The 22,565-nt window shown below is 46.1% G+C and overlaps 1 protein-coding gene across 1 annotated transcript in view; it reads left to right on the top strand.

Moving 5' to 3' along the window:
* The window catches only part of LOC147733673 (transient receptor potential cation channel subfamily M member 7-like), a 1,613,265-nt gene that overhangs the window by 1,159,181 nt on the left and 431,519 nt on the right, over positions 1–22,565 (top strand). The window contains exon 24 of the mRNA XM_086958251.1: positions 14,898–15,079. Coding sequence (XP_086814377.1) covers positions 14,898–15,079 — 182 coding nt within the window. The remainder of the gene's footprint in view (positions 1–14,897; positions 15,080–22,565) is intronic.

The raw sequence follows: 22,565 nt of genomic DNA, 5'->3' as shown, positions 1-22,565 counted from the left end.
GACTCTATCTTCAACAGCAGAATGGGATGAGTTAAGTGAAGCCAAGAAAGAACAAGTACGCACGGCCGTACATGGGATAATAATGACAGAATATCTTCGGGTTAATGCAGCACCAAGAGGACTATGGGTAACCAATGCGCCAAGGATTTTTCTAAAAGATTTTGCTTTCAGGACAGATTGGTCCGCAATCTCCTGGAAATGCACCAGAGACTACTTAGTTCTAATAATAAAAACAGCCACAAGACTAACTAATGAACTAACCGTAAAAATAGAAATCCTCGAGACGAAACTAAACAATACCGTCAACATAACCATCTACAAATCTCGCCTAGAGGAAATCAATAAAGAGATGAAGGAAAGCCAGGAATACTTGATCCAAACAAAATTACAAAAACTGGCGAAAGAACTCAAAAGGTTCTCACTAGAACGAATCCATCCCTACAGCAGTAAAGATTATAAACCTAATGAAAATACAACAAACCTGGATTCAAGCAGTGCCTCATATAATGACAGTTCTGACCAGAGTGGAGATGAACAGCCTAATCGAGGCAGAGGCAATTTTCGGAACAAAAGAGGATACAGAAGAGGCTACAACACTTCAGGACGCCCTCCATATCATAACAACAGTGGTCAAGGAATGCCCTTCCATCCCTTCAACCCTTTATTCCAAGGATGGCCGAATCCCTACTTTCAACTACCTCTAAATCACCAAATGCAGACACAAGGTGGCCAGAATTATCAACAAGGGATTCCTTTTTTAGGGAATGGCCGGAACAATCGCAGACCAAAACAAAAAGAAGTAACCTGGTCAGACAGGTCGAGACCAGGAGCGTGACCAAGGCAAAAACAGGTCCCAATCCAACGACCTCATCGTCAACTTGACGAACAAAATCCTCACCAAGGAACAAATAAGTGTCCTAAACAAAGGACTTGGCTATGTACCAACTCCCAAGACAGATATCTTCAAAACAAAATGCGAAATAGCCAATTTCTGTCGCACTCTTAAATTGAAAGCCTTCTTTAAGGATGAAGCACCCCCACCCCAAGAAGGAGATACAACTCTGAGAAACAAATCCAACTTCTGTCCTTTGAATTCCCAGGTACCTATCGAAATCTGTACATTCGAACAGGCAATAATGAAAGAATTGGATGACCTGAACCAACAACCACAAAAGGTTTTCCAAAACATCACAAAAGCGGAACACCTGGCCCTAACAGACCTACGGAATGATAAAGAGATAGTAATCAAACCGGCTGACAAGGGTGGAGGGATAGTATTACTTACAACAGAAGGATACGATAAACAATGCACAGACCTATTGGCTGACACTAAATTCTATGAGGTCCTCACAATAGACCCTACTACACGTTTACAAAAAACGATATCACTCATGATTGAGGAAGCTGAGGCTACCAATTGGCTATCGAAAAAAGAAGCAGACTACCTGGTAACCAAGTCACCAACAATACCTTACTTCTACTCTCTCCCAAAAACACATAAAGGAAGAATACCGCCCCCAGGACGACCGATTGTCTCGGGAATCAATTCAATCCTAGAGCCGCTGTCTGAATTCGCTGATCAGTTTTTGAGACCTCTGGTTCAAAAAAACCCCACGTATCTCAAAGATACTAGAGATCTCTTGAATTTACTCAATTCCTTTGAATACTCCGAAGATTCCATGCTCATGATGGGGTTAGATGTAGAGAGCCTCTACACAAGCCTACCGCAACAAAAAACACTAAACATTCTAGGGAGCATTCTTTTCAGTATTGACTGGCCACACAAAACCCCAAGACATTTTGTGCTGGAATGCTGCAGATTAGCCCTGATGGAGAATTTCTTCATGTACAAAGACACTCTGTTCCTCCAACGTCATGGGGCTTCGATGGGCAGTACATTTGCCCCTAGCGTGGCTGGATTGTATGTGAGTAACTTTGAGAACAAGTTCATCCAAAATGAAACCAACCCTTTTCTTGACAATATTTTCTTTTGGAAAAGATATATAGACAACATCATATTGATTTGGAAAGGAGACAACCAGACCCTTAGCTACTTCCATCGGTGGCTAAATGACCAAGACGACTGTCTGAAATTTACATATACTGCTGATAAAGGGACACTAGACTTTCTAGATATAACCATCTTTGCGAGGAACAACTCCCTACACACGAAAACATTTTTCAAATCCACAGCCAAAAATAGCTTACTGTCCTTCAAAAGCTTCCATCCTCGGCCCTCACGGGAGAATCTCCCTTACAGCCAATTTCTCCGTCTTAGGAGAAATTGTAGTATGACAAGTGACTACAAGGACCAGGCAAATGACCTCTGTGATAAACTCACGGCTCGAGAATATCCCAAGAAAGTAATTCTCTCTTGCAAAAAACGTGCGCGAAATCAACCTAGAGAAGCACTTTTGGAGACGCACCCCAAAACACAGGATAACAGGACAACATGCGTCACCACCTACAGCCCAATCACGAACAAGGTCAAGAAGATAATCAACAAAAACTGGAAAATTATCACATCGAGCAACCTTGATTGGCCAAAACCACGTTTTGCAAACAAAAGAAGCAGGAACTTAAAAGATCTGCTAGTACATACAAGACCTCTGCCTAAAAAGAGAAAAGAACAGCAAGGTCTATGGAACACTGCCCCAATAACAGGACATTATCCCTGTGGAACTTGTTCAGCATGTGGGACAACAAAACCCACCAAAGAAATACAATTACTCCCTGATCTGACTTGGAAATTAAAGAGACATACCAACTGCAACACTAGTCATGTGATATACATGATAACGTGTCCATGTCAGATGAGGTATATCGGCATGACCTGCCGTAAGGCGAAACAACGAATGTACGAACATCGTAGCAATGTTAACTGCAAGAGAACAACAACAAAGATGTCAACACATTTCAAAGAATTGGGACACACAGTCAATGACTTACAGTGGGTTATCTTAGAAACCCTAGAAACTATAGATCGAAATGCTTCCAAAATCTTGTTCGAGAAAGAACAACGTTGGGTGCATAGACTCAAAACTGACATCCTGGGCCTCAATGACTCTATCCCATGGCTTGCCCTCAACAGATAACTGAACTTAACTCAATTAACTTTGATGCCCTAAAAACAACTTGGCTGTTCTCCCCTCTTAACTCCCCGGTATATATTACCATCTCTCTGCAACATATATATTTTTCCATCAATTCGCTGATTTTCTTGTGAGACGTACCAAAAACCTCACGACAAAAACGGAACAACACACCTTTTGTCCTAAAAATACTGCAGGATTTAGAAACGATAATTCTTAAAAAATAACGTGAAAACTACAGCAGTTCCGCTAATAATTGACATGTAAAGATTTCTTCTATCTCTACACCACACCGTTAAAAACATCCGCTCCACCAGCCATCATCATTTCCGGGTGGACGGTGGTAGAGACAGCACATGCTGCAGACGAGGACGTTAAGGCGAAAGGTAGAAGACGAAGGCTTCGCTCAATTGACAGACGGAAAGCGCAAGTATAACCTGGCCATACTAACTAATATTTTACTTTCTCTAGCGCTGCCTTCCTCTCCAAAACCCCCCTCCCCCGATGAAGCTACTAGCTACAAAAAAGGAGGTAGGCACTATCCAAAAGACCAAAGATAGACCCACGCCCAACCCGATATGGACCACGGTGTCACAACCGTCCTTTTCAAAGTAAAATTTTGGTGGGAAGCTTAAGGGGTCCCTTCTTTTTTAAGTACTTAAAAACACGAGAAAATGAGATGTGTTACATTATATCTAGTGAATTTGATGACAAAATAACCACCTCTGTTTTCACGTTATGAGCACACTGTGCCTTCAAAAGTCATGTCAGATTACCGTGCAAGAGAGATGTGAAGACACCAGTTACCGGTAACAACTAAGAGCACTGTACAACAGTATAGCACAATCACCTCACGCTGATAAGGCATGAGAATGGATGAGTTGACGCCTGAAATGAGAGTGATTCTGCGCTAAGTATTGCCAGGTTCTTTATTCGAAATCAAGTGATTTTGAATGTGTACATATTTGTACTTTATCTTGTTTTCCCTCTTCCCCCGATCTTTGGTTGTTGTTGTGTGCTTTCTGTTCACAGGTACAATGAGACCTCCCAACACTTTGAGAATCAGGTTATAATTTTACCTATTCTTTCACTTTTTTCACAACTTTCACCCCCTGGTCCTGAAGAAAGCTGCCTGACAAATTGTCAAACTAGAGCTGAAACATGTCGACCATTTTAATAGACCATTAAAGTGTGCTAGAATCCATAACAGATTGCACAGCAGCACGAACTCCCCCCTTTTTTAAGAATAGCCCGAATCCAGATCTAATAAAATTTCATACACTGGCTGTCCGGACTATTTTTTAATCACTCACCACCTTCCCGATCACTTTTTCCACGATCACTACTGCCTCAAACTTACGGTACAACCTCCTGGTGGAGGGTGCACACAAATGAATTGACCCAGTGATTATGCACGCACGTGTGATAAAAGCGGGGACACATCATATACCGCTAACGAAAACCAGTAAGAACGAAAACACACGTGTATGAGGGTCATTTTATTGGGAAACACCCAGTTACCGACCTGCAGACCTAAGTTTTTGCAGGACAAGTGATCCTTTCCCCTTTTCGTTATTTACCGAGTTCTTATTGACCGACTCGGTAATTAAGAAATGGTAAAAAAGCCCATCGAGATGTAGGAAAGCCCAAAAATACAGAATTTCATGAAATTCGGTATTTAAGAGTCAGTATTTACCATGGACTGAAAGCAGGTGGTAACCAGGTGCAGGCTATAAAAAAGGCCCAAAATGCAACAGTGTTGCAAGAATGGCGGCATTCTATGTGATTGCGAGGCGGCAAAGGCTTCAGGCAGCAGGAGAGAGGGTCTGGCTAAGAGAGGAGCAGGTCTACAGACAGAGGATCACCCAATTTCAACTGACTAAGCCTGAGATACTGCAGAGGTACAGGCTACACCCCAGAACCATCCTGGACTTGATTAGGGACCTCCACCCATACCTGGATCACCCAACACCCAGTGCCCACGCCATCCCACCCCATGTGCAGGTAGCCTACACCTGCTTGCCTCTGGGAGCTACCAGAGTGTCATTGCTGCAGTTGGTGGTGTATCCCAGAGCTGCCTGTCCCGTTTTTTCAGGAAGTTCCTGGATGCCATGACCCAGAGAATGGAACATTACATCCGGTTCCCTGACACACCTGTGGAACTTGCAAAAACTAAAACTGACTTCTATGAACTGGCACACTTCCCGCATGTGATAGGCTGCATAGATGGGACCCACATTCCACTATGCCCACCTGCAGCCACTGAACACATCTACAGAAATCGTAAGTCGACCCACTCCATCAATGTGCAGGTGATATGCAATGCTGGCAACATCATCACAGACATAGTGGCCAAATTTCCAGGGAGCACGCACAACTCCTACATTTTCCAGAACAGCGGAATATACACACGGCTTGTTGCTGGATATTTTGGTGATGGATATCTGCTAGTTAAATAAGTGTAACACACCCTGATATGAATGGCAGGTGTATGTGTCATGTGTATGTAACTCATGGACCTCTCATTCCATCCTAGGCGATAGTGCATATGCCCTGCGTTCCTTTGTTCTCACACCATACCTCAATCCAACTAACAGAGGCAAAAGGCATTACAATGTGGCACACAGGTCAACTCGCAACGTAGTGGAGCGCACATTTGGACTCCTCAAGACCAGGTTCCGCTGCCTCCACAAGAGTGGAGGAGCACGACAGTACACCCCCATCCTGTGTTGCAAGATTATAGTGACCTGTGCCATGTTGCACAATCTTGCCACCAAAGAAGGCACAGAGGTGGAGGTGACACATCACGAGGACATTGATGATGACCAAGAACATGTAGACCCCCAAGCAACAGGAGCAGCAGCAACAGATGGAAGATTGAGGTGGACAGAGATTACACGTCGATATTTCTAGGTATTGTATGACAAACAGACGAGTATAGTGTTTGACAAGTATAGTTTAATATTCACTACTTCAGGATTGAAATAGAAAAGCCATTGTCCATTAATGTCCATGTCCATGACTGCGTGTGCTCAGTTGCCGTGACTGTGAGCAGTCCTGTGAATTTTAGGCAATGTTCAATGCTTACGCCCACGCACTACATTGCGGGATTTACGTGACAAGGTTTCCATATCTTGGCTGGGGCCAGACTCAACATTGCTGCGCCTGATGCTCCTGCGCACCTGTGGTACAGGTGTGCTGGAGCCACTCCTGCTGGTTGACCCCTCTGTCTCCTCCACACCTGGTCACCGTCCTGTTTCCAACCGAAGCGGCCGCTCCTCACACTGCTCCCCGCTCTACCTGCCTTCTGGTATCATAGCGCTATACCGACATACTGCTATCTGCTGCCTCGCTCCCACTTCTGCTATTGCCTGATTAATTACCGCAACTGTATCGTAGCGCTAAATTGCCTGATTGCTTATTGATTTGACCATATTTTCATTTGTGCTATGCTACCTGTGGAATTGTTTTGTGATTGTGATTTGTGCTCTGCCATTTACATCGCGTTTACGCTGATTGTGCCCCCAATCCTGTTTCGCTTTGGCTTGCAGACATTTTGTTGTTGTTGTTGTTGTTGACTCCCTGACCGAATATCCTCCCCAATCCCGCCTCCCAGCTGCTCCTCCCTCCCACTGTTACTATTAGCCCCGCTCTCCCGCTTTCAGCGCTGTGACCGTCCTGTTTCCAACAGAAGGGGCCGCTCCTCACACTGCTCCCCGCTCTACCTGCCTTCTGGTATCGTAGCGCTATACCGACACACTGCTATCTGCTGCCTCGCTCCCACTTCTGCTATTGCCTGATTAATTACCGCAACTGTATCGTAGCGCTAAATTGCCTGATTGCTTATTGATTTGACCATATTTTCATTTGCGCTACGCTACCTGTGGAATTGTTTTGTGATTGTGATTTGTGCACTCCCATTTACATCGCGTTTACGCTGATTGTGCCCCCAATCCTGTTTGGCTTTGGCTTGCAGACATTTTGTTGTTGTTGACTCCCTGACCGGATGTCCTCCCCGATCCCGCCTCCCAGCTGCTCCTCCCTCGCCCCTCCCCTTCCACTACCCACATATGACAGATGCCTCTGAGCGCAGTGTTCACGCGCAGCGTTCGCGCCGAAGGTGCGCCAAAGGTAAGCCCGTCTACGCCCGTCTGCGCCGGGACCGCGCCCAGCGCCAGACCCCCTGCTCCCCGCAAGACCCACCCCGTCCGCATCACATAAGACGCCGTGACCCTCTCAGCTCTGAACCCCGGCCGCCCACCACAATGCTACCAGGCTGCCCCAGGACACACCCATGGACCCTTCACCTGCCACTCCTGCAAGTTCCACTGCATCAAGACCCACACCAAACCCACTAACCCCAAACAGTGCCCCGACAACAACTACCTGAAGTGCATCCTCCTCAACACCCGCTCGGTCCACAAACACTCCATTGAACTCTGGAATCTCCTCGACACCACATCCCCGGACGTCGCCTTCCTCACAGAAACATGGATGAACGCCTCTTCAGCCTCCGACATCGCCATTGCCATCCCGGACAGCTACAAGATCATCCGGAAGGACCGCACCAACCAAACAGGAGGAGGCATCGCCATAGTCCATAAGAACACCATCTGCATCACGACCAGTTCCGACGATAACCTCGCAACCGCAGAACACCTTCACTTCCAGATCCACACCGACCCCAAGACCACACTCAGAGGCACCCTCATCTACCGACCCCCAGGACCCCGCACACAATTCAGCGAGGACATCACTGACTTTATCAGCCCACATGCCCTCCCCTCCGAAAACTACATTCTACTGGGAGACCTGAACTTCTACCTTGAAAAGAAGAACGACTGCAATACCACAAACCTTCTAGACAACCTGACCAATCTCGGACTCAAACAACTTATTGACACCCCCACCCACCTTGCCGGACACACGCTCGACCCAATCTTCACCTCCAGCAAGCACATCTCCTTCGATCACACTACTACTCTCCATTGGACGGACCACAACTGCGTTCACTTCACCTACAAAAAGACCTCGACCCACAACCCCCCACAACCTATTCCCGGTAGAAACTGGAACAAAATCACCACCGACCAGCTCCTCACATCGCTTCACCAAAACCCTCCCGCCAAATCATCGGACCCAAACCAAGCAGCCACCAACCTCACTCAATGGATCACCCACAGCATTGACGAACTAGCACCCCTGAAAAACCATCAAATCAAGCAAAACAACAAAAGAGCCCCCTGGTTCAACGACGACCTTAAGATATCCAAAAAGCTCTGTTGTACCCTCGAGAAAGCCTGGAGAAAAAACCCAACCACTGACAACCTGGCCTCCTTCAAGAACGCCACCTGCAAACACCAACAACTCATCCGATCCACCAAGAAATCAGCATTCAAGGATCGACTTGACAACAACGCCCAAAACAGCATGGAACTATTCAACATCGTCAAAGAATTTACCAACCCCAACGCTAGCTCCAACGACATCACCCCCTCCCAAGACCTCTGCGACTCTCTATCCTCATTCTTCTACAACAAAATCGCAGACATACATAACAGCTTCTTAAACCAATCCGAAGACCAGCCCACTTCACCCACCCCCGAACCAAAACCGCACTCTAACAACCTATACGCCTGGAACACTATCACCAACGAAGACACCATTCGCTTGATGAACTCCATCCACTCAGGATCGCCAACCGACCCTTGCCCCCACCACATTTTCAACAAAGCAGACTCTATCATCGCACCCCATCTCCGCGATGTCATCAACTGCTCCTTCAATTCCGCTACCTTCCCGGAAAACTGGAAACATGCCGAACTCAGCGCCCTTCTAAGGAAACCCACAGCAGACCCCACTGAACTTAAGAACTACCGCCCCATCTCGCTCCTCCCGTTCCCCACCAAAGTCATAGAGAAAGCTGTCAACAGTCAGCTCGCCGCCTTCCTTGAATCCAACAAATTTCTTGACCCCTCACAATCCGGTTTCCGAGCTAAACACAGCACCGAGACCGCCCTCATCGCAGCTACAGACGACATCCGAACGCTTCTGGACAACGGAGAAACGGCTGCCCCCATCCTACTTGACCTCTCCGCAGCCTTTGACACAGTCTCTCATAACACCCTCATACAACGCCTCAGCAATGTCGGAATACAAGAAAAAGCACTGGAATGGATCATCTCGTTCCTCGCCGGAAGAACCAAGAGAGTCCGCCTCCCCCTCTTTCAGATCAGAGGCCACCGAAGTCACCTGCGGCGTACCACAAATATCATCACTCAGCCCCACCCTCTTTAACGTTTACATGAGCCCTCTCGCTTCCATCGCACGTCAACACAACCTCAACATCATCTCCTACGCAGACGACACCCAGCTGATCCTCTCTCTCACCAAAGACCCAAACACCGCCAAAACCAACCTACATGAAGGAATGAAAGATGTAGCCGAGTGGATGAAGAACAGTTGTTTAAAACTAAACTCGGACAAAACGGAAGTCCTCATCTTAGGTTCATCCCCCTCGGCCAACTCTTGGTGGCCACCTGCCCTGGGATCCGCACCCACACCTACGGATCACGCACGCAACCTAGGCTTCATCCTAGACTCCTCTCTCTCGATGTCCAGACAAGTCAACGCCGTCTCATCATCCTGCTTCAACATCCTACGCATGCTCAAAAAAGTCTTCCGTTGTATCCCCACCGACACAAGAAAGACGGCCACCCACGCCCTGGTCACCAGCCGTCTAGGCTACGGAAACACCCTTTACGCCGGAACCACAACCAAACTACAGAAAAAACTCCAACGCATCCAAAATGCCTCAGCCAGACTCATACAGGACATTCCTCGTCAAGCTCAAATTTCCAGTCACCTGAAAGACCTACACTGGCTCCCCGTCAACAAGAGAGTAACGTTTTGTCTCCTCACCCACGCACACAAAGCCCTCTACGACCTTGGACCAGAATTCCTCGACACACGACTAAACCTTCCACACCCCCACCCTCCAACTACGATCATCCAATCAAGCCCTCGCCGCTATCCCACGCATCCGTAAATCCACCATGGGGGGCAGATCCTTCTCCTACCTAGCGGCCAAGACCTGGAATTCACTCCCTACCCACCTCCGCCTTACACAGAACCACCTCCACTTCAGAAAACAACTAAAAACCTGGATATTCGATAAGTAAATGCACCCCCCTCCCCCAAGCGCCTTGAGACCCTCTGGGTGAGTAGTGCGCTATATAAATTTCTGAACATGAACTCTTCCCATGCCCCGTGTGAAGTCTGTGCCGCAGTGCACAATAGCATCCTGCATGGATATTGAGCGGCAGCACAGTAGTAATGTAGCTGTTGCAAATCTGTTCAGTGCCTTGGACTGCTGCCGCATATACTGCCGCTCCCTGCGACGCTCTACTTGGTCCCTGTCCAACTTATCAGACAGTACACCCATGTATGTAGAGATTTCTGACATCCCCTTGGAAATTGACTCAAGACTACAAGCAATGTGGCCTATTCCCTTGTCAATGTGTGACATTTTATTGTTCATGCTGCGCACCTGCCTATGCACGGCCAACATTGCCTTGGCCTGCATGCACTGTACTTTGACCATTGTGGCCTTCAGGCCACAGAAGGCGCTCCCACCTTCTTGACCATCGCCACCCTCACGTGCCTTCCTGCCAAGGCCACTGGTCCACGCAGCGCCTGCAGAAATCTGTGGTCCGCCCTTGTCAGCCACAGGAGCAATTGTATGGTGTTCAACATCCTCATCTGAGGTTTGAAGGATCCTCTGAGGGGGCACATCAGGCCTACTAGCCCTTCCCTGCATGGACGACCTGGATGTTGGTTTTGGTGTAAGCGGTGTGCTTTATAATTCAGGTGATCCAAACAAAAGAGGTGATAGCGGGACAGGTTTTGAGGCTCGCTCTGGTGTTGAGGCTTCCTGGGCTGTGTTGTTACCTCCTTGTACAGCGCTATGACCTGTGCTTTGTTTCTATTTTTCTTTTCTGTTAGTTGCCGGTGCCCTCTCCTCCCTTGCTGGTGCTGTGCTTCATGAGGATTCTCCTGTGGAAACATATGGACATAGGGTCAATGGTGTTGTTCACCTGTGTGTAGGTGTTAAATAAACTGTTTACACACCTTTGCCCAGTGTACATTGTGTGTTTGGAGATGTGTGTGGCATGCCTTGCTGAGTCTTGTGGTCTAAGCATTGCATGTATGTAATCATGACTACGTCTACCATGATGGATTGCTGGGCCCAAGTATGAACTGTTGTGCAGTGTAATGATTATACACAGTGGGGTACGGGTTCAGGGTAATGGTTGAGAATTAGGGTCCATGCATCTTACCTTGTTTCTTAGTTGCTCTTGCAGTACTGTCCAGGTCTCCAATCCCATGGATGCATTCAGGCTCCAGGGTTGATTCTACAAGCTCCTCCATCTCAGTCAGTTTTGGTGCTTTGCCCCTGCCACCTCCTGTCACACCAGCATCCTTTTTTGGGCAGCAATCTTCTTTTTTGTAATGATGCGCAGGTCATACCATCTTTTTTGATGTCTTCGATCTCCCTGTGCGTTACACCAATGGCATTGACTTTGCCCTGTATGCCAAGCCATATGTTTCTCTTCACAGACTCTGCAACATGCAGAGACTGTTTTCCAAATATTTGGTTGTAGTGACTCACTATTTCTTCTACAACCACCTGCAGTTCGGCTGGGCTGAACTTGATCTTTCTTTTGAGAGCTCCACCATCCTTTTGCCCTTTCTGAGACTCCATTCTGTTGGACAGCTTGGCTCTGGTTAGTCAGCTCCTCTCACCTCAGCTCAGTTGTTTGTTCAGTTGCTGTGCACCTGCATGGGTGTGGCCACTCCCCAGGTACTGGGGAGGGGGGCTTCATTCTGATTGGTTGGATGCTCTGGGCCTTGGTTGTGGGGTGTGTAGGGTGTCCCTGATTGATTGGCAGGGTCACATGTCGATTTTCAAACTGCCGATTCGGTATTTACCGAATCGGTATTTACCGATCCGGAATGTGCAGATTCGGTAAATCCCATTCATTCCTATGGGCCAGTTGGTCCATAGGAATGAATGTGATTTACCGATTCGGGATTTTCCGAATCGGTAAATACCGATTCGGAAAATACCGATTGGATATTCCGAATGATACCGAATCGGTAAAATTTACCGATTTTTTTTTTTTTTTTTTTTTTTTTTTTTTTTTTTTTTTTGCTACATCACGTTTTCCGATTATTGATTACCGATTCGGTATGAGTCCGTATTTAAGAGTCTGAAATATTGATTTACCTACATCTGGTCCTTAGTCTTATGGTAAAATATTTGACAGGTGTTTCTGACCCATGCTCCATTGCAGTAGGTTTTAAATCATGTATTTGCTATTTTCTCTTATATATTTAAAAATGTTTATTTCCAGTTCCCCGAATTTGATTTTTGTTTTGTTTTCATTTTAATTTTTCAATTGTAATATATTTTTTATAAATTGGAGTGCGATTTTTATTGCTTTGTGTTTTTGACCTTTCAACTGTTTTGGTATTTCTGCATAATTTACACATTTTCTCTAAGTTTAGTGTTAAATTATCGAAACCTTTGCCTGGACCTAACAGTACTTCTGGTGGTCTATCATTGCCCACAATTAATAATTCACTTTCATACAAGTCTCCTTGGTATTGTGTAGAAGCCATCTTAGATCTCCAGAGCATACCACAGGGTTCACTGTGCTGCTTATTTCTCCTGTTTTGTTGTTTCCTCACAGATCTCACTTCCCTGAATCTAAGCAGCCTCACTCCATACTGCACATAAATGATGCATCGATTTATCAGTATCTCTCTGAATGACAAAATCGTTGAGGCAGACAGCATTGCAAGCAAAGTGCGTGAAGAGAAACATTGAATCCATAGCTTGTGTAATCCCACACTCTACCTCAACAAGTTTGTCTTCAAGACAGGAGTGACAGAGATTAAATTCCTAGGCCCCACAGGGCCTTGTTTAGAGCTGGACGGAAATGGTACTCTGCCACAAACCTGACAGAGTGCCATGTCTGCCAAACTTGTGGTTCCCCTGCTTAATTTAGAGTCGGATGAGCTGCATGTTTCTGACAGCTGAGCCTCCTTTTTTGGGACCACAAAGAAAAGCTTGACTGTCCAGAAGAGGAAAACACATGAATGGCTTTCTCACAGAGAAAAAACTCCCACTGAGTCAGTAGAATTTTTTTTTTGTTTTTCATTAACAAATGCCCGCTTTGGGCATTTGTTTTGGAAAATAAAAAATCTTTGCTAAATGGGAGCATTGAATATGGCAGCCACATAGCGAAGCTTCAGTGCCTTCAGGGGAGTCTCAGTGGAAACGGCTCTGCTCAAGGCAGAGAGGTCCTTCTGCATGACGTACATCTCTAAATAAGGCGGGCTATATCCTACCAGGGCAGTTGGGCGTACTTCTCCACTGACCTGGGAGATTGGAGAGTACTCAGAACTCTATGTAAGCCCCAGAGATGGCAGTATTAAACATATGAGTTGGAAGATCATGTTCACAAATACTTGACAAGGCAACAACTAAGCACCTACTTGGGCATAAACTGTGCATGGTGTAGTTTACACGTATAATTCTTGATATTCCTGAATAAGTATTATAGTGTCTATCTATGTTTGCTATCAAAAAAGTTGAACAAATGGGATTGATTGTACAGGGCTTTTTATGGTGTGTTAAATGGTTTCTGGTTGTTAGGTTGACTCTAGGCTCTGAGTTTTAAAATTGTCTTTTTGCACTCCTACAAAAATCAGTTGGTCTCAGTAAACATAGGGTTTCATATGATACAATTTGACTGTGTCATAAAGAAACTTAGACTTTTTCCTCCAAAAACCTAAAAATATTGGCAATAAATGCAGAATTGGTTCCTCCGTGAGAGGTGAGCAGCATCGCCCCTCCACACTGCTGGGCAGAAAGCATCAAAAATGAAATGTTAATAACATTATTTTATTGCCATTATATTTTTGACACTTTCTGCCAGCAAATGGAGTGCGAGGGCAGGGCAGGGCCATTGTGTCACTGCTGTAAATGAATCGCAGCAGTGAGGTGTGACCACTAAAGTTTGTGTTTGGTATGTTGGTTTGGCAGGCTACCTTGCTATGGCCAAACTGACATGCGCAATTGAAACCTTTCCAACCCGGCTGTCTTAGACAGCTTATTTGGTGAGCAGGCACAGACCCACAGTGCCTTTGTGAAGAGCGGAGCCAGCACGCTCCAGCCAATCAAGATGCTTTAGAACACCTCTCGCTGGATTGGATGAGGGATTTGGCTGTGGGCTTTGCGTTTGGAGGACGTGCTGCAGAACAACGAGGACGTACTGCAGAACATTGAACTGCAGTGTAAGGTAAGTGATTTTTTTATATGTGCGTATTTATGTTAATTTGTATATTATTGTGTATTTGTTGTATAATTGTGTATGTTTATATATGTGTATATGTTATGTGTATTTGTTGTTTATATCTACAGTTACTATTACTAAAACTGTTTTTGATCACTGGAAGAACAGTTTCGGTTTCGGTTTACAAGTGTACGGTGCCTTTTACTTCCAATGCCAAAGATATTGTGTCTATGTACAATTTACCTTTCAACAAGATTTATGGTTGTACGTTTCTGTTTGATTCAAAACAGCGGGTTGTTTTCAACCCCTATGATATTTGATCCCTGCCATCGATACATTGCAAATAAAGCACGCTATTTTGTGTATACGATAGTAGGCAGATATTCAAAACAATTGCTGGCGTTGCACATCAATTTTTACCAAGTTTTTTTCTCCACGGCAGCAATGTTTATATGCAAGGGAAGATGATCTCGAATATACTATGGAAGTATCAGCGCTATCACGACATCATGGCGCACCTTGAAAAACCGGTCCTGCCTCCACCCCTTATCATCTTTAGCTACTTGTCCTCCATTATATCTTGTTTATTTCGAAGAAAAAGGGAAGTCACCTCACACAGACCAAGTAAGAGCAAACATTTTAAAATAATGTGTTAAAATCATCCTTGATTTTAGTGTCTCAAATTGATTTACATGTTTTGTTGTGCACGATCTGTGTAGTGATATATAAAGCAAAATGTCCATTCTGTTCGCGCTCACATTGGGAATAACAGTCTGCAGACTCTTCTACAAAAAGAGCGTTTTTAAAAATGTCCTGACCATGAATAAGTTATCTTGACCTCTCAGTCCTGACATTTTTATTACTCCATTTAGCTGATTTGAACTTGGGTACAAGCAAACGTTTTTTGGGGCAGTTTGAAGTCCCGTTTATATGCTGGAAATTCTTGGGCTAGGCATGTAGCTGAGAGGTTCTATGCAACAAAACAGATTTAAAGCTGTGCCTGTTTACGTTCTGAGCCCGTCATAAATGTGATCATATATTTGTATCAAAGATCACAGGATTAGGGCGGGTGGGACAATATGGTATAAAAATGTCCTTCTATTTCTGAAGATAATGGCAATGGAGAATCACTGCACTCTTATCATAGGCTTTTCTCCAAATAACGTCATATTGCCGCAGCTTATGTTTTCCATGTTTGATCAATGAGAAGAACCATCTACACATCAACAACTTAAATGTAACATTGTTTTTACTTCAAGAGGGATCAGTTTGTTGTGACTCGCTCCTCTCCCTCGGGCTGAGTGGTCGCTCCCCAGTGTCCCTCTGAGACATTCGGTATCGTTGTGCTGCATTGCATTCTAAAACTGCATTATTATTTTTGCCTGCTGTCTGCCTGATCGCCGCTTAGCTTTACTTGCACTTTTCTTAGTTAATTTTGCTGCTTTCACTCTGTTTGCGCGTTGTGCTGCATTGCATTCTAAAACTGCATTATTATTTTTGCCTGCTGTCTGCCTGATCGCGGCTTAGCTTTACTTGCACTTTTCTTAGTTAATTTTGCTGCTTTCACTCTGTTTGCGCGTTTGCTGCGCTCCCCCCTCCGCCTCCATTTTGTTTGTTGTTGTCGTCGTCTGTAGCCCGCCCCGCCTCCCAGCTGAGCCGCCCTCCCACTTACTAGAAACAGCGCTCCCTTACCTGAAGGCGCCGTGACTTGCTCCTCTCCCTCGGGCTGAGTGGTCGCTCCCCAGTGTCCCTCTGAGACATTCGGTATTGTTGTGCTGCATTGCATTCTAAAACTGCATTATTATTTTTGCCTGCTGTCTGCCTGATCGCCGCTTAGCTTTACTTGCACTTTTCTTAGTTAATTTTGCTGCTTTCACTCTGTTTGCGCGTTGTGCTGCATTGCATTCTAAAACTGCATTATTATTTTTGCCTGCTGTCTGCCTGATCGCCGCTTAGCTTTACTTGCACTTTTCTTAGTTAATTTTGCTGCTTTCACTCTGTTTGCGCGTTTGCTGTGCTCCCCCCTCTGCCTCCATTTTGTTTGTTGTTGTCGTCGTCTGTAGCCTGCCCCGCCTCCCAGCTGAGCCGCCCTCGCCCCTCCCCCTCCACTATCCATATATGACAGTAGTTCCCCCTGGCCCTCGCATTGCCCAGCCCTCCCGCATTACCTACGATGCCACCACCCTCCTAGCCCTTAACCCCGGCCGTCCCCCCAACTGCGTCCAAGCCGCTCCTGGACACATCCATGGACCTTTCTCATGCTACTCCTGCAGATTCATCGGCACCGTCAACATCTCTGCTACGATCACACCTCAGATTCCCGACCCCAACCACCTACAATGCATCTTGCTTAACACCCGATCGGTCCACAGGCACGCCATTGACCTATGGAATCTACTAGACACCATCTCTCCGGACGTCGCCTTCCTTACAGAAACATGGATGAACGCCTCCTCCGCCCCTGACATCACCATTGCCATCCCAGAAGATTATAAGATCATACGCAAGGACCGTACCAGCCACACAGGAGGAGGAATCGCTATCGTCCATAAGAAATCCATCCACATCTCAACCAGCTCTGACGTCAATCTCGCCAACTCTGAACACCTTCACTTCCAGATCCAAATCGACCCCAAGACCACACTCAGAGGCACCCTCCTTTACAGGCCACCAGGACCCCGCGCACAATTTAGTGAGGACATCACGGACTTCATCACCCCACACGCCCTCCCCTCCAAAGATTACATCCTTCTGGGAGACCTCAACTTTCACCTTGAAAAGAACAACGACCGCAACTCCACCACCCTTCTGGACAACCTCGCCAACCTCGGACTTAAACAACTGGTCACTTCCCCCACCCACATCGCAGGTCACACTCTCGACCCTATCTTCACCTCCAGCAATCATGTCTCCTTCAGCCACACTACGGCTCTCCTCTGGACTGACCACAGCTGCGTTCACTTTACCTACAACAAGCCCAAACCCAACAACCACCCCCAACCAACTCTGCAAAGAAACTGGAACAAAATCACCATCGACCAGATCTCCTCATCGCTTCTTCTAAACCCCCCAGCCCACTCCTCAAACCCCGACCAAGCCGCCACCAACCTCACCCTATGGATATCCAACAGCGCCGACATCCTAGCACCACTGAAAAAACGACAAAGCAAACTTGGCAGCAAGAAGGCATCATGGTTCAACGATGATCTTAAGAAATCCAAGAAACTCTGCCGCTCCCTTGAGAAGGCCTGGAAAAAAGACCCAACCACCAGCACCAAGGACGCCTTCAAAAACGCCACCCGCATACACCACCAACTGATCCAAAAAGCCAAGAAAACCGCCTTCAAGGAACGACTAGATAACAACGCCCACAACAGCAAGGAACTTTTCAACATCGTCAAGGAATTTACCAATCCCTCGGCCAACCCTAACGACATCACCCCCTCTCAAGCACTCTGCGACTCCCTAGCCACATTCTTCCACAACAAAATTGCAGACATCCACAACAGCTTCGACAACCAACCCGAAGACCAACCCACCCAACCATCTGCTGAACCTCCACCCCCCTCGAACATCCTTAATGACTGGAACCCAATCTCCACTGAGGACACCATCCGCCTGATGAACTCCATCCACTCAGGATCCCCCTCAGACCCATGCCCTCACCACATCTTCAACAAAGCAGACTCCATCATAGCACCGCACCTCCGAGACGTCATCAACTGCTCCTTCAAATCCGCCACCTTCCCAGAAAGCTGGAAACACGCTGAACTCAGCGCCCTTCTGAAAAAACCCACAGCGGACCCCACCGAACTCAAAAATTACCGCCCCATCTCACTCCTTCCATTCCCGGCCAAAGTCATCGAGAAAGCTGTCAACAACCAGCTCGCCGCCTTCCTCGAAGCCAACAAATCCCTCGACTCCTCACAGTCCGGCTTCCGAGCAAAACACAGCACTGAGACCGCCCTCATCTCAGCAACAGATGACATTCGAACTCTACTGGACAATAGAGACACAGTCTCCCTCATCCTCCTCGACCTCTCCGCAGCCTTCGACACAGTCTGCCATAGCACCCTTCTACAGCGCCTCAGAAACATCGGAATCCAAGGAAAAGCACTGGAATGGATCACCTCGTTCCTCACCGGAAGAACCCAGAGAGTCCGCCTTCCACCATTCAAGTCAGTGGCCACTGAAGTCATCTGCGGCGTACCACAAGGATCCTCACTCAGCCCCACCCTTTTCAACGCATACATGAGCCCCCTCGCGGCCATCGCCCGCCAACACAACCTCAACATCATCCCCTACGCGGATGACACTCAACTGATCCTATCACTCACCAATGACCCTAGCACCGCCAAAACGAACCTACACGAAGGAATGAAAGAAGTAGCCGAATGGATGAAACACAGCCGTCTGAAACTGAACTCAGATAAAACAGAAGTCCTCATCTTAGGTACCTCCCCCTCCGCATGGGACGACTCTTGGTGGCCAGAAGCCCTTGGAAAAGCACCCATCCCGATAGACCACGCACGGAACCTGGGCGTCATCCTGGATTCCTCACTTTCAATGAACAGACAAGTCAACGCCGTCTCCTCATCCTGCTTCAACATTCTTCGCATGCTCAAAAAAAACATTTCGTTGGATCCCCACCGAAACTAGGAAAACGGTCACCCACGCTCTGGTCACGAGCCGACTGGACTATGGAAACACCCTCTACGCCGGGACTACCGCTAAACTCCAGAAAAAACTCCCAACGAATCCAAAACGCCTCAGCCAGGCTCATATTAGACATCCCGCGTAAAGAACATATCTCTGGTCACCTGAAAAACCTCCACTGGCTTCCCGTCAATAAGAGGATCACTTTCCTGCTCCTTACCCACGCACACAAAGCACTCTACGAAATCGGACCAGAATGCCTCAACACACGACTGTCCTTCTATGCCCCCTCCCGCCAGCTTCGATCTTCCAACCAAGCCCTTGCCACTGTACCTCGCATGAACAAGACCACCATGGGAGGTAGATCCTTCTCCTACCTGGCAGCTAAAACCTGGAACTCACTTCCCACCTACCTTCGCCTTACCCAGAACCACCTAGCATTCAGAAAGCAACTTAAAACGTGGATATTTGACAAGTGATTCCCCACCCCTCCTTAAGCGCCTTGAGACCCTCTGGGTATGTAGTGCGCTATATAAATTCTCTGACTTGACTTGACTTGACTTTGTTGAAAGACTTTCAAAATTCAAGAAGCGTGTTTTCTTCCTGGGCTATCCATGTCTTCTAATGTTTTTGTGCTAAGAAGCAGAGGTTTATCATGAGTGGAGATTCGCACACGGTCTGCTAGAGGTTTTATATGCTCTAGGGATGCCTTGGGAATAAAATAACCATAGATGATAATGGTGAGGCCAGATCAGTGAAATAGAACCCTCAATCCCAAGTTTGCTCAAGACACTAAAAGAAGATAAGCAGTGTGCTGTGCCAAGGGCAATGTCCCACTGCGGCATCGTTTTTTTATAGCACCAAACACCATTATTATGGCATTTCAATGTAACTTCTGTAAGGTCACTTTTTCCTGTTAATCTGGAAAGAACTTCCATCAATGATCAAAGAACAATTGCTTGATAGTGTATGTTGTGTTTTTTGGGCATGTGTTTAGTAATGATTAGCATTACATTTCTAAATTGTTTGTATACTGTAGTGTCAAAGTAAAATGAGTTTAACCTTGGAAGATTTTTGTATTGTTTTTTAAGTATGTGTGCCGAAGAACTTGTAGATGTTTCTCTTCATTTGCGAAATTATGTTTTGTTTACATATCAAAATAAAACACAACAAGAACAATTTTAACTTCTCCAGGAACTCTAATAGAGTGGGATGTATGGTGCATAATGTGCTGCAGGGAGTTTAACTGTTTTTGCGAGTTGATTCTTTGCTGCAGCATCTACATGTGTCGACTTTTTAAAGCCTTTGTTGGGCTGGCCCTTCTGCAGCTCTATTTCAGGCTGACTTGTTCGTGGGAACCAAGTAGTTTATCTGCTGTTTTTAATATATTTACATAGCGCTGTAGGACCCAGCAGTATGTGGGTGTGTGATAGAGAACAAAGAGTTATAGTGCAGATGACAAATTCAGTAATGGGCACTGTGGCAAATTACAGGTCATTTTACTCAATAGCCAGGATACCAACCTGAACGGTATTGGGAACAGAGCAGAAAAAGGTTCACCAACACTTATTGGAACTAGTAGAGAGGGAACTATCCTGCTCTTGCTTAATCAGATTGCAGATTGTTGTGATCACTAACCTGAAAGTCTGCAGAGTTTTATACTGCATGAACGATGGGAAATCCCTATGCCTTTCTCTGACTGTCGAGACGCAGGTGATGTTGTGAGGTGAGCTGGGTGAATGCGGTTTTGGAAAATGGATTGATGATTTCACTGCGAGGTGTTGGTTGTAGAGTCGAAGGAACATAACACCCTTTTGCCTATTGTCAGAAAGGTAGGAACACACGAGAATCTAGTGTTCACTAGTTATGCCCACCTCTGGATCACCTGTATTTGCTCCTTCCCATTGAATCATTTGGGTTTTTGAGATTTCAATCACCTTCTACTAATTTAGTTTATTTTCACAAATGGACCAAAACTTCAACTTAGATGAACAGCTACAGAAATATTAGTATATAAATGCTTCAGTTACTGTCCCTTTAAAAGATTAATCAAATCACTTTGCAATTTACCTTCTCTTAATGGCTAGGGACAGGTCCTGACACCAGGCAGAAGGGTTGCTCTTTGGGCACCTTACTGCACATTAGCGCTGAAGCAGTATCGACCCTGTAAACAGATCCTGACGACTTTCTGCTCCTGAGGCCTAGATTGTGAGCCGTTATGTTATGTAAGGTGATCAATTATGGTTAATATTTTTGCAAGCCACGCTGCACAGTCTGACTTGGATATGAGCACTGATAGGAAACTCATTTATCTCTGATACTGTTGGAGGGATGAGGTCAAATTTGTATCAGGTGATGAATCCCCAGATTATCAGAAATGCTAAACGTATTTGGAGAATAGGCACAAATCTGTGGCATTTCTATGCACTCCTTGGCAGCCTCCAGCAGCCTCCTAGGGTCGGCTAGAGTGCCCTGAAGAAAGGTCTATGTACTTGGGGGTCTATATCATCAAGGACCGCACAGTTTTTATGCACAATGACCTGAGAAGGCTCTTAGTGGACTATAAGGCAGAGACGTTGACCACTGGAGAAAAGTCCCACCATCAACACTGGCACTTTATAAAATGATCTCACTGCAAAAATCTCTTTATATTTTGCAGTACACACCCTATGAGATTTCAAACTTCTTTTTCCAAAAGGTCAGTAGTGTGACAAGATTTCTGCTTAGGGACTGGGACATCCCTACGATAATACTGAATGCACTGATTAAGTCTCCAGATGAAGGGGGCATAGCCTTACCCGATCTAATCCTTTATTACTGGCCCACCCAACTTTTTATGTAAATGACTGGGCATTTGCTATCTCACAGAAACCTTCACTCCAGGCAGACGGTAGGGCAATAACATCTAAGGCATATCCCAGGGAACTATATGGTGGAGGGTGTGGAGAGCCAGAAACGAACTCCGATGGCTACAGTTATCAATATTTGGAGGAAGGCCTATCAAGCATTAGGATGGCATGGTAAATTTACACTAGAAACACCCCTGTAGGACTTGCCCATGATACCAGCCTGGCTAGGTTGAGGGGATTTCGCAAATGGGACCTCCTGGGCATATCTAAAATAGGGGAGAAAGGGGGCCCTAAAGGCCTGATAACATTTGAGAAACTTCAGCAACAATACGAGCGAGCAGACACCCCGCACTTTTGTTGGATACAATGCCAACATGCTGTAGCCAAATAAGGGCACCTCCTCAACCTGATAGAGGATCAATCTCACTAGAAATAAAAGATCCTTACTACACCATTACACACACATACCACTGCCCACATATACATTACACTGACAAATAAAAGCCAGGGCCCCCTAGAGGCTAAATCGTAGGTGGAGCCTTACTTTATGATAGATTATATAATACCAGTTAGGTGTGATCATTAGTGGGTGCTCTGTGGTTTCA

This window comes from Lissotriton vulgaris, chromosome 2_1 (assembly GCF_964263255.1).
Source record: "Lissotriton vulgaris chromosome 2_1, aLisVul1.2, whole genome shotgun sequence".
Taxonomy (NCBI): Eukaryota; Metazoa; Chordata; class Amphibia; order Caudata; family Salamandridae; genus Lissotriton; species Lissotriton vulgaris.
This window is presented reverse-complemented; position numbering and strand designations above follow the sequence as displayed.